The sequence below is a fragment of the Dreissena polymorpha genome, unplaced genomic scaffold (genome assembly GCF_020536995.1).
Source record: "Dreissena polymorpha isolate Duluth1 unplaced genomic scaffold, UMN_Dpol_1.0 chrUn005, whole genome shotgun sequence".
Taxonomy (NCBI): Eukaryota; Metazoa; Mollusca; class Bivalvia; order Myida; family Dreissenidae; genus Dreissena; species Dreissena polymorpha.
The window spans coordinates 131565-144863 of NW_026273319.1; the positions used below are offsets into that span (position 1 = coordinate 131565).

The 13299-nt window shown below is 36.6% G+C and overlaps 1 protein-coding gene across 1 annotated transcript in view; it reads right to left on the reverse strand.

The window, feature by feature from the left end:
* LOC127863333 (conserved oligomeric Golgi complex subunit 7-like) overlaps positions 1-13299 on the reverse strand; it is a 49457-nt gene that overhangs the window by 2028 nt on the left and 34130 nt on the right. The window contains exons 15-20 of the mRNA XM_052402755.1: positions 9631-9771; positions 8312-8666; positions 4969-5099; positions 4151-4234; positions 2548-2662; positions 1647-1778 (exon numbers count right to left, since the gene is read on the reverse strand). Coding sequence (XP_052258715.1) covers positions 1647-1778; positions 2548-2662; positions 4151-4234; positions 4969-5099; positions 8312-8666; positions 9631-9771 — 958 coding nt within the window. The remainder of the gene's footprint in view (positions 1-1646; positions 1779-2547; positions 2663-4150; positions 4235-4968; positions 5100-8311; positions 8667-9630; positions 9772-13299) is intronic.

Here is a 13299-nt window from a genome sequence, read left to right on the forward strand (position 1 = left end):
AAACAAGAGAAGCTTATTTATGGCAATTTTTAAGAATTATTATGCCATTATCATTGATGGCCATTTTGACCTTTGAACTCTTGAATTCTTTCACTTGACACACAGTCCAATGACTGTGAAAAAAATAAATGTACATAGTCATTTTAAAATCTCACAATGAATGACAAAGTTATGGCCTGGATAAGCTCATTTATGGCCATTTTTTACTTTTGAACTCCAAGTGTGACCTTGACCTTACAGATATTGACATAATTTTTTTGCATGACACACCGTCCAAGTATTGTGAACAAACGTAACGCGTAATTTTAAAATCTCACAATGAATGTTATAGTTATGGCCCAGACAAGATCATTTATGGCCATTTTTTACCTTTGAACTCAAAGTGTGACCTTAACCTTGACAATATGGACGTTATTCTTTTGCATGACACACTGTTGAATGATTGTGAACAAATGTACCAAGTAATTTTTAAAATCTCACAATGAATGACATAGTTATGGCCCAGACAAGCTCATTTATGGCCATTTTTGACATTTGAACTAAAAGTGTGACCTTGACATTGCAGATATCAAAGTAATTCTTTCGCATGACAAACCGTCCAATGCTGGTGAACAAATGTGCCAAATGATTTTAAAGTCTCACAATAAATGACAAAGTTATGGCCCAGACAAGCTCATTTATGGGCAACTCCTAGTGTGACCTTGACCTTGAAGATATTGACGTTCTTCTTTCCCATAACACACATGACCCATATTCAAACTTGACCTAGACATCATCTAGATACAACTTCTGACCAAGTTTGGTGAAGATCGGATGAAATGTTTGGGACAGACAGACCGACCAACAAAGTGACTCCTATATAGCACCCATTACCAATGGTTATGGGGGTATAAATATTGAATATTTGAACTTAAATAATAGGTAAAATCGTGCATAGTTTGACCTTTGTTCTTGGAAAACTGGGCATAATGCATGTGCCTACAGTACTGTGCCAGACTAGGCATTGCAGTCTGCACAGACTAATCATATAGGACATTTTCTGCTTTTATGGAATTTATTGTTAATAATAAGCCTCTTGCAAACAAAAATCTATTTAACACTTTCAGTGCTGGAACCGAATTTTGAAGGCCTTTGCAAACAGTTTGGATCCAGATGAGACGCCACAAAACGTGGCGTCTCATCAGGATCCAAACTGTTTGCTATTCTGATAGTATTCTTTGAAAACAATCGAAGAAAATGCTAATTTTAGAAATTCTGCAGACGACATTTTAACAGATGACAAATTTCCCAGCATGCAAATGGTTAAGGTGGAAAGTGTTGTCCCTGATAAGCCTCTGCAGACTGCACAGGCTAATCTGGGATGACACTTCACCTCTGCAGACTGCACAGGCTAATCTGGGATGACACTTTATGCACATGCATTAAGCCAAGTTTTCCTGGAATGTGGCTCCTTAAAGGTTATTTTTCTTTTGTTTCTTTTTAGGTTATTAAATATTAAACAAAAATTGAACACCAAATGTTTTGGCAACAGAAAAATGATAACATACAAAAAAAATTGGTCACTGAAATAAGAAGTAAAATTCCTTCTGGGAGTTTGTTACTCTCTTTTCCTATTTAAAGAATTAAATAAAACACTGTTTGCTCACCAATGTCTGTCACTAACTGCTTGGTGCCATGTGGTGACAGGTCTCGTATTTTCAGGATTTCCTCTGAGAGCACATGCATGGTGCCTCGTGCAATGGACTCTAACCAGAGGTTGGCAATATGTTCTGGCAATTCTGCAAATCAGTTTAAATGACTCTTTTCAATAAACAAATATGTACAACACTTTATTATGAGAATTTGAAATAAAAAATAAAACTTATTGATTGGTGATTTTCTAACTTTTAAATGTGAATTTGATGTAGTTTAAAGATGTTTATTATATTTTGTGTATACTTTTAAAGTATTAACCACTTTCAAATGACTTTCCCTTAAAAGTTATTTATTTAATTTATTTTCCCTGTATTTTCAAACGGTGTTAATGAATGCATGGACAAGGTTTCATTTTTTAGGGACTTTTTATCTATACAAATATGCGGGTAAGTGATAAATTAAATTTAACTGATTCTATTACATATGCAAAAGTTTATTTTACTCATAAGTGGTAAAAATGAATAAATGAAACAGGAAATTGAATATAATGCAGTGTTGAGTTTATGACAAAAATGATGTCTTATTCCAAATTAATTCCATATACCAAAGGAAATGTCAGATTAATATAGAGGAGTATTATATATATTTTTACACAAGGGAATTAGGCCCTATATGTGCCCCAGTATGGCCCCTAAAACACTTGACTGTCTAGCTTAAACCTATCTATTTTTGCTTGATTACATTGAATGTCTTAGGCTGATTTCAATGTTCTCGGGTCAGTTTCCAGAGTTGAACCACTACTTGGTATCTTTTGGGCATATTAAACTATTGCTCTCGCAGTGGAGATCGAAACCTGTGACCTCTCAGTTGTTAGGCGGACACCATATCCACTACCCCACAGCAACCTCTCACCTGTTTCGTCAGTGAAAGGCAGCTTCCCGTATTTCACAGCCACCTGTACAGCCGGGTCGTCCTCTAGCGTGAATGGCTCAAGATGCTGAGGCAAGGTCATCAAGAACTGACCAATCTGCAAACGGAGGTTTAATGCATGTGCGTAAAGTCTCGTCACTGATCAGCCTGTGCAGTCGGCTATTATGATATTTTTTTGTCTCCAGGACGTCTCTTTTTAGCAAAAATCAAGTTTAGGCAGAAAGTATTGTCCCTGATTAGCCTGTGCTCCTTGCACAGTCTAATCTGGGAGGACACTTTACACACATGCATTAATGAGACAAGTATTTAAGGCTGACTCTGTGAAACTGACCAACACAAATTTAGCAGTCCTTTGATGAGTGAGGTCAGGAACCCTAGAGTTGAAGGATTATTTAAATGTGCCTCGCTGTGTGAACACTGGGTTTATTGCCTGTGTCTTAACAACTTACCACTTAGATACTATTTTGACGCATTTGTAGTACCATAGAAAGTTAAATTTAATTTAACACATTTCTAACTAGATTCAAGTTTTAAAAGCTTCATTTCCAACCCTTAGATGCTGATGAGCAGCAAACAGCATAAAACCTGAACAGACTGTGAGTTACTTGCAGGCTGTTCTGGTTTTATGCTGTTTGCACATAGCCATTTTTAATTGGCTTCTGGGTGGGAAAAGTGTTTAATACCATATAGCCTTTTGTCAAGCCTAAAAGAATATGTTGCCCTCTTCTTCATCTTCCAGTTAGAAAATATTTATAAAACGTTCATTTGTATAACAAATCTATGAAATATTGATGTCCCATCACCTTTCCATAACGTATACTTGATTAATGATAATGACTGTTTAGTAAATAAGAAAGCTAGAAATAAATTGTTTACAAGGCAGTGTGTTGTAAAAACATTTACAAACTGTCAAAACTGTGAACTTCCATACAACAGATATAACTACAAAGATTCTCACTTTTGCCATAAAATTTTGTCCTGAATTTCCTGCAAATTCACCAAAGTAAAGTTTTAAGTATCAAAACTATATTTAATACTTATATAAAAAGGAAACAAACCAAATGAGAGCTTTTTCACAAATATGACTTTAGCACTCACTACATTGTTTAAAAGAGACAAATAACCCTTAAACGTGGGGATCAATTGAAATTGAACATTTGTCTTGCACATCTACAGTTCATGGTTTACACGAATTTGAAGATTCAATTATTCCTTTTAGAAATTTACACATTCCTTCCACAAACTCATAACATTTAATGCAGACGGACCTACTTAGATTTAGCCCCATCAAAAATATTGTATGCGAGGTATGAAAAATCAAAATGTAAAGCGTAACTAGTTAAATCCTTTCGCGCTCAGAAGCACAGTGACAATGGCTATATGCACCAAGCAAAAAAACAGAACAGCCTGCGAGCAACTCAAAGTCTGTTTAAGTATTAGGCTGTTTGCTGCTCATTAGAACCATAAGGCCAAAAATGAAGTGTTTAAAACTTAATGCTAGAAAGAAAGGTCTTAAATTAAACTCTATTTTATAAGGGACTACAAACTCATCAAAGTGCGTTTCTGAGAGGTAAAGGGTGGTCACCTTGGTAATATACTCCTGAGGTGAGAGGCTGAATGTCGGCAGGTTGGATGTTAGAGCTCCACCAGCACTCCGGGACTGCCATATCTAAAACAATGTAACAGCAGATATGTAATGTGCCAATGTCGCTACGCTATCAGTGCATGTAGCCAAAATAGAAGGATGCTCTAAAATATGAAAACTCCATCTAGCAAAAAGCAGGCTTAATGCATTTGAATCAAATGATTATTATTTTATCATTTTGTAACAAGAGCTGTCACCATAGGATGACATATGCCCAAAAAAACGCTTCATCGAAACCTAAACGCAGATTTCAAAACCTAAACGCCAACCCTAAGTTCAAGGCCAAGTTCAAAAGGGGTGATAATGTGTGTGCGTTAATTGACTGGCCTTGTCCATATACACAAGCATACCAAATATGAAGGTTACATATGAAGTGACATAGAAGTTATGAGCATTTTTCAAAACCTTAACGCAAAGTGTGACGGACAGACAGACAGACAGACGAACAGACAGATGGACGGACATGTGATCACTATATGCTCACCTTCTGGGGCATAAAAAGCTTAATCACAACAAAAATAATCTGAAATTTGTACTTAAGCACAATTTAAATTATTACTTCCCTAAGAGAGCTTTTTGAATATAACCCTTGTTTTGGGAAAACTGTACTTGATGCAAGCCCATGAAGTGTTATCTCAGATTAGCCTGTGCACAGCCTGATAAGGGTCCACACTTTCCCTTTTTATTGTATTTTTCTTCAAAAATCCAATTTAGGGGGATAGTGTCGTCCCTAATTAGCCTGCGCAGTGCACCATTACCTCCATACCCGCCACACTGGTAAGATGACCCTTGATCTGCCCAAATACGATCTCGAAGGCAAACGTGTGAACCGCCTCGCTCAGTTTATGAATGTCGCTCTGAGTGTCTTTTAGTACTGCAGGTGTGTTGCCTTAAACACACAACAAAACATTTTATTAAATGAGTCCCGTTCTGAGAAAGCTGGGCATAATGCATGAGCGTAAAGTGTCGTCCCAGATTAGCCTGTGCAGAATGCATAGGCTAATCAGGGACGACTCTTTCCGCTTTTATGACATTTTTTATTTAAATGAAGTCTTTTCTTAGCAACAAGAGGGCCAAGATGGCCCTAGTTCCCTCACCTGACAAACATCCTGGTCAAGTTTCATTATTATTGAACCAATACTCTGGTGTAGGGAGTTTTTTTATTTTTGTAAGATTTGAAATGGTGACCTATATTTTGAGTTGACCCCCCTAACCAAACATCAAACTTTGCTTACAAGGATTTTTTATAATATAATGAAAATTCGGACAATCTAAGGGCAATAATTATGGCATTAATTATGTGATTTTGCTCATCATCAAACTGGACTGAGATTTTTCAGCAACTTTGATAAAGAATGCTTGAGAAATGTGAATGCTTGAGTGTTTACAAACCAAATGTGGACGGACAGACAGCGGACAAAGACCAATCCTAAAACCTCACCTGAGCAATCAGGTGAGCTAAAAAGTGTGTTTCACCGATCTGAGCCATTTTCCAACTTGTCCAAGAAATCAATAAAACCAATGTATTGACTAAGTTTTACGATGATTAGGCAAAATATGTGACTTCCATAGTGTTCGATCACAAGGTTTCTCTCTATATAGTCACATAAAGAAAACTTCCCCACCCCCCCTGGCAGCCATGTTTATTGACCCATGGGGACCATTTGCAAACTCATCTGAGATATATATAAAACCAATCTTTTCACCAAGTTTCATGATGATTGGGCAAAAAATGTGACTTCTAGAGTGTTCACAAGCTTTTTTTACTATATAAATATAAGAAAACTCTCCCCCCCCCCCCACGGCAGCTATGTTATTCAATTGACCGAAACCATTTTCCAACTCAACTCTCGTATCAAGGAAACATATGTTCTGACCAAATTTCATGTAAATTGGGCAAAAAATGTGACTTCTAGAGTGTTCACATGTTTTCACTATATACATATAGAGAAAAATGCCCCGCCCACTGGCGGCCATGTTTTTTCACAGATCTGGACCATTTTCGAACTTGTCCCAGATATGGTTAAAACCAATGTTTTGACCAGCTTGATCATGATGATTGGACAAAAATGGTGACTTTTAGAGTGTTAACAAGGTTTCTATATAACCAAATAAGGAAAACTGCCACGCCCACTGGCGGCCATGTTTTTCAATGGACCGGAACCACTTTTGAACTAAACCAAAAGATCATTAAGACAAACATTTTGACAAAGTCACATGAAGATTGGGCATGAAATGTGACTTCTACAGTGTTGACAAGTTCTTTCTTTTTTTGACCTAGTGACCTAGTTTTTGACCCGCCACGACCCAGTTTCGAACTCAACCGAGATTTCATTGGGACAAAGCTTCTGACCAAGATAAAACTTGTGACCAAGTTTGGTGAGGATTGGATGAAAACTACTTGAATTAGAGAGCAGACAACATGGTGAGGTTTAAAACGCACTAAGATACCCCGTGACTTAGTTTTTGACCCGGCATGACCCATATTGCAACTTGACCTAGACATCATCTAGATACAACTTCTGACCAAGTTTAGTGAAGATTGCATGAAAACTACTTGAATTAGAGAGCGGACAACATTGTGATGTTCAAAAAACGCAATAAGTGACCCCGTGACCTTTTTTTTGACCCGGCATGACCCATATTCAAACTTGCCCTCGACATTATCAAGATACAACTTCTGACCAATTTTGGTGAAGATTGGATAAAAACTACTTGAATTAGAGAGCAGACAACATGGTGAGGTGTAAAACACACTAAGTGACCCCGTGACCTAGTTTTTGACCCGACATATATAAGTTGATATCATTTGTTTGTCACAAGATCAATTCTGATTGGAATAAGACCAGTATAAATTTTAATATTGACTAGCACATTGACCAAGTGTTAATTCAAGTGTAATTTAATGTTCAACAAGCAATGTGTTTATGAAACACTATGTCCCCATATATTTGACCTTTGACCTTGAAGGATGACATTGACCTTTCACCACTCAAAATTCGCAGCTCAATGAGATACACATGCATGCTAAATATCAAGTTGCTATCTTCAATATTGCAAAAGTGAACATTAAATGAGCGATTTTGACCCATATATTTGACCTTTGACCTTGAAGGATGACCTTGACCTTTCACAACTCAAAATGTGCAGCTCCATGAGATACACATGCATGCCAAATATGAAGCTGCTATATTAAATATAGCATATGTTAAAGTTGGGGCAAACAAACACACAAAGCAACAAACCAAGAAACCAACAGACAGGGCAAAAACAATATGTCCCCAACTATAGTGGTGGGGGACATCAAAATATCATTTTGTTTGTAAACCATAACTTTTCATTCTGATAGGAATATGTCCAGTATAAAATTAAATATTGATAAGCACACTGACTTACGTGTTAAAACAAAAACGTGCTTTGTGAAAAAGGAGTTTCATGCATGTACTTAAAGTGTCGTCCCAGATTAGCCTGTGCAGTCCGCACAGGCTAATCAGGGACGACACTTTCTGCTTTTTGATATTTTTCGTTTAAAAAAAGTTTCTTCTAAGCAAAAATCTAGTAAAAGTGAAAAGTGTCACACCTTATTAGCTTGTGCAGACTGCACTGGCTAATCTGGGACGACACTTTACGCAAATGCATTACACCCCTTTTTCACAAAGCACAACTCAAATGTAACTTTTGTTATTAAATGAGCTTCGTTCTGGAAAAACTTAATGCATGTGTGTAAAATGTCATCACAGATTAGACTGTGCAGACTGCACAGGCTAATTAGGGACAACACTCTCCGCCTAGACTTGAGTTTTGTTTAAGAGACTTCCTTCAAACAATTTTTTTATTACAGCAGACATTGTCATCCAAGATGAGCCTGTGATGTCCGTACAGGCTAATCTGAGATGCAAATTTATGCACATTTTTTAAATCCAATTTTCCCAGAACAAGGCTCACTTAAAAACAAAAGGATGTAATTGAACACTTAGTTACACTTGTATTAGCACTTAAGCCATTGTGCTAGAAAGTATTGAATTTTATACTGGTCCTATTCCTATCAGAATTGATCAGGGGAACAAGATTCAAATGATCAATCTTCAGTCAAGTTATCACCTTCCTGTAAATCTGTAACCAGGACAACCAGAGAATCCACGTCCGCCTTGCTGCTGAGAAACAACGACGCCAAGGCGTGCAACTCCGACTTCTTTGTGGTGTACCAGAGTTGTCCCCCTTCCCTGGGCAGACTGGTCACATGCAGGTGGCCCACACTGTGCATGATGTTGCTGATAACCAGTCCGTCAAACTCCTCTATGTGCATGATTAGGTCCCCGACCGTCTGGATCATTCTCAGGGAGTGTTGGAAGTTGGACCAGTCCTCTGATTCCAGGTCACCGTGTGCCACTTTGCACTTCTCTTTCACGTTTGTCAGCACTCTGTAAAACTCCTTGCAGTAGTTGTTAAAGTAGGTCTGAAAATATTTATTATAAGTACAAAAAGGGGCATAATTCTTCTTTATTGCCCGGCTGAGTTATGGAACTTGGTCTGTAACCTCAAGCAATGAAACTAAAAACTCACATGTGAAGTTTCCTTTGAATATCTTTAGTAGAAACTCAAGCATGTGAAAAGACTCAGGACATAATTGCAAGAAATAACTTGAACAAGAGCTCTCTCACAAAAATCACTTATAACCCCACTCCTATTTCTGCCAAGACTGGCAGCCCAAACTATTTTCTTTACGATCATCAACACATAAAAGGTGGGAGTGGCAGTGTCAGCAAGATCTACCTGATGGTAATGAGGAGATCAAAACACACATTTAACCCATTTAAGCCTAGTGGACTCTCCCATCCTTCTAAATTGGATCAATTTATTTCCAAAATTAGGGATGTATAGTAAATTTATTTCTATATTTAGAATATTTCTTACAGAAATTCATTTAAGCAAACAGTGCAGACCCTGATTAGACGCAGCATCATACGGCATCTCATCTGTGTCTACGCTGTTTGCCAAGGCCTTTTTCTAGACGCTAGGCATAAATGGGTTAAGGTCCATCCATTTTACAACGGAAAATAACAGACAAAAGACCGTCATCCTGAAAAATCACGTTGCTGCTGAAACTTATGTCTTTACAATCATCTACAGATTAAGGTCATTTAACTGTGCAAGTTTGAGTCAGATCTACCAAACAGTTCAAGAAAAACTGAAAATATATAATTTTAAACAGACAAAGCCACAATTTTGCAAAAAACCCATCGCAGCCTAAATTCCTTTATACACATTAAGGTCTTCTAAATGTGAGCATTCTAGTAAGATTCATCCAGTACTTAAAGAGGATTTAAAACGACAAGCCTTGGTACATTTGGGCATTTGGATGGATGCAATTTTTAATGCCTCCCTCTCCATGGGAAAAAAACAACATAAAAAACGTCTACCTTCAAAGCATGTAGAAGTTGCACAAAGCAGCAGCCATTGGTCAGTCGGACACATCTGTCCACCGCGTGATTGGCAACACTGAGCAACTTGCTGACAGATTGACCTAGCAGCTGTACCGTCTCAAAAACCTCAGCATGGTCCTGAAATATGGCATGAAGAATTCACCTGAACCAGAATTCACATTTCAAATTCAACTTTTATCTCCAATTTGATTTAAAGTTTCATACTTCACTTGATTCAAGTGATTTAAATAAACAATTCTATAACCATGTTATAGTTCTTAAATGCCCTATACTCTTGCAAAATAAAATTTCACTGAGAAAACTTATGATAAAGTGACAACTGCAATGTATGATTAATTCACCAGAACCAGTAATCACAAGGCTCATTGGGAAACTTAACCCATTTATGCCTAGTGGACTCTCCTATCATTTTAAATTGGATCAATTTATTTTCAAAATTAGGGATGTCTAGAATATTTATTTCTATATTAAGAATATTTCTTACCGAAATTCCTTTAAGCAAACAGTGCAGACCCAGATGAGATGTCGCATTATGCGGCGTCCCATCTGGGTGAACGCTGTTTGCCAAGGCCTTTTTTCTAAACGCTATGCATAAATGGGCTTAGTAAAAGAAAGTTTTACATCAGACTGAGAGTGCCATTTAACCCTTGACCACTTAGATAATGTATTTTGACATATTTGGAGTCGCTTAGAACGTTTAATTTAATTAAAGACTTTTTACTAGATTGAAGTTTTAAAGGTTGCAGTCCGCACATGCTTATGAGGGACAACACTTTCCACCTTAACTGGATTTTTGCTACGAAGAGACTTTTTTTTAACTAAAAATACCATAAAGCCGAAAGTGTTGTCCATGATTTACCCATGTATTAAACCTCCCTTTCACATAGCATGGCCTAAATACTACACAAGCATAGGGAAACTGTGAGAAAGATTTTAAACCTTGCGTTGAAACACTCATGGGCCGGTATTCACCAATCAATGCAAAGATTTAAGTCTAAGAATAAAGAATAATCCTTCAACTGTTCTAAATATTCTGTATTGTTGAGTCTAACTTGACATTTGACACCTCAAATTAGATTATTCTTCATACAGCGTGCATTCAATACAAGCACCTTTTTTAGCCTTCATCTATGCTAATGTCTTGGGTCTCAGTCTATTCTTAACCCTTAACCCTTTCACTCTCAGAAGAAAAGTGAAAATTGTTATGTGCAAACAACATAAAACCAGAACAGCCTGAGAATAACTCGCAGTATGTTCTTGTTGTATGCTGTTTGCTGCTCATCAGTATCTTAGGGATCGAAATGAAGCCTTTATAACTTGAATCTAGTCAGAAAGATATTTAATTAAATTTAACTTCCTAAAGGACTTCAAACACGTCAAAATACGAATCGAAGTTGTACAGGTTTACATCAAAGAAGAGGTTTGTGTATATGGGCCCAATACAAGAGGCTCAAATTACAAGACCAAATTCGTCAGTAATTTCACATTTAAATGTTATTTCCAGATTGCTTTGATCTTTTATATTATACATAATTCTAGTTACTTAATTAAGGACTTAGTATGAAAATTTCAATAACCGTGTTAAAGTACTTGACAGTGCTCTACCTTCTGGCTACTGCACTTGTTATAAACTTGAGTCGCGCTCTGAGAAAACTGGGCATAATGCATGTGCGTAAAGTGTCGTCCCAGATTAGCCGGTGCAGTCCGCACAGGCTAATCAGAGACGACACTTTCCGCCTTACCTTGATTTTCGGTAAATAGGGACTTCCTTGAAACTAAAAATACCATAAAAGCGAAAAGTGTCATCCCTGATAAGACTGTGCAGACTGCACAGGCTGATCTTGGCCGACACTTTACGCACATGCATTATGCCCAGTTTTCTCAGAACACGACTCATTTTATGATTTTATTTATTTTTTATATATGTTTCTGAATACAAACACTGTCTCGTTGTTGGTCTATGCAAACCCCAGTTATTTATTTTTAGCAAACACAAACTTTAACTTTATTTTAAGAGTACAAAAGGTACATAATTCTGCTAAATTGCAACTCATGAGTTATGGCCCATATATAGTGACAACTAAGACAAAAAGAGATGTGTTTGTCAGAAACACAATGCCCCCTTTTGCGCCGCTTTGAAATAAAATTTCAATATATCATTTGGCAGGTTTAGAAATTATCTCCATTTTAAAGCTTATTACTTCCCTTGGATTGTATTTTTTTACTTTTGACCTTGAAAAATGACCTTGACCTTTTACCACTTAAAATGTGCAGCTTCATGAAATACACATGCATGCCAAATATCAAGTTGCTATCTTTAATATTTAAAAAGTTATGACCAAACTTTAACCAAGGTTAAAGTTTTGGGACACACACAATGAATGAATGCCAAACAGACAGGCCAAAAACAATATGCCTAAAAATTGATGCATAATTGAATATTGAATATCGGTAGTAAATATCGAAATATTGAATTGTACATTTAAATGTTGACACTAATTTCCTAAGAACAAAAAGGGGCAAAATTCTGCTGAAATGCAGGTCTGTGAACTCAAATGATCATCCCCAACACATGAATGAAGTTTCAACAGAATATCTGTTGTGGTTAAAAAGATATGTACATATTGCATCCAAACCATCACCTTGATTTTATTAAGAACAAAAATGGGGGCATAATCCTTCCAAAAAGCTAATCACAGTTATACGTCTTGGTCAGTGAATGTTCATAAAAGCCCTGAACACACATCTTAAGTTTTACTTCAATATCTGTAGAAGATAAAGAGATTATGTTGTAGTTTGCTAACTTGAATTTTCTCAGTATAAAAAGGGAAAATTATTCTGCTAAATTGAATGTCAGAGTTATGAAACTTGGTCAATGACCTCAAACAATGACCATGAAAACATGTGTGATATTTCAGTTGAATATCTATAGTACAAACAGCAATATGGAGATGTTGCATGGTTTCTTTTGCTGCCATTACCGATGCCAACAAGTAGGTGAGAAGTGCAGCTCAAACTTGGGATAGTTGAGTTAAAAATGATGCAAGAAAGCCACCATTTAAAAAATGCACTCCTCCTACTTCCTTTTATACAATTTACTTGGGTTTAAATGAAAATTTCAGAAACAAGTTTTGCAAGTGTGCAACTCTGTTATAACAAGAGTAAACATCACAACAAAATAATTTTGAATGACTTATAAATAAACCAAACTAACGCTCAAGGCATTCAAGGAAAGTCCAATAATTGTATGACTGCTAACCCTTCCCTGCTGTCAGAGAAGCAAAGTGAAAAATGGCTATACATGTATGCAACCAAATGTGAGAAACTCGCAGTCTGTACAGGTTGTATGCTGTTTGCTGTTCATCAGTATCTTAGGATTAAATATGAAGCTTAAAACACTTAAATCTTTTTATAAAGGTCTCTTATTTTATTAATTTTTCTAAGGGACTACAAAAGCATTCAAAAATGCATATCTAAGAGATAAAAGATTAAAGAATGTTCAAGAATTGAATGACTGTTAAAGAACACCATTCTTATCCTAATCTGACAGGCCTACCAATTTGATGTTCTCCAGTTCTCGGTTCAGATATGACTGTTAATTCTTATCATAATCTGACAACCCTATTAATTTGATTTTCTCAAGTT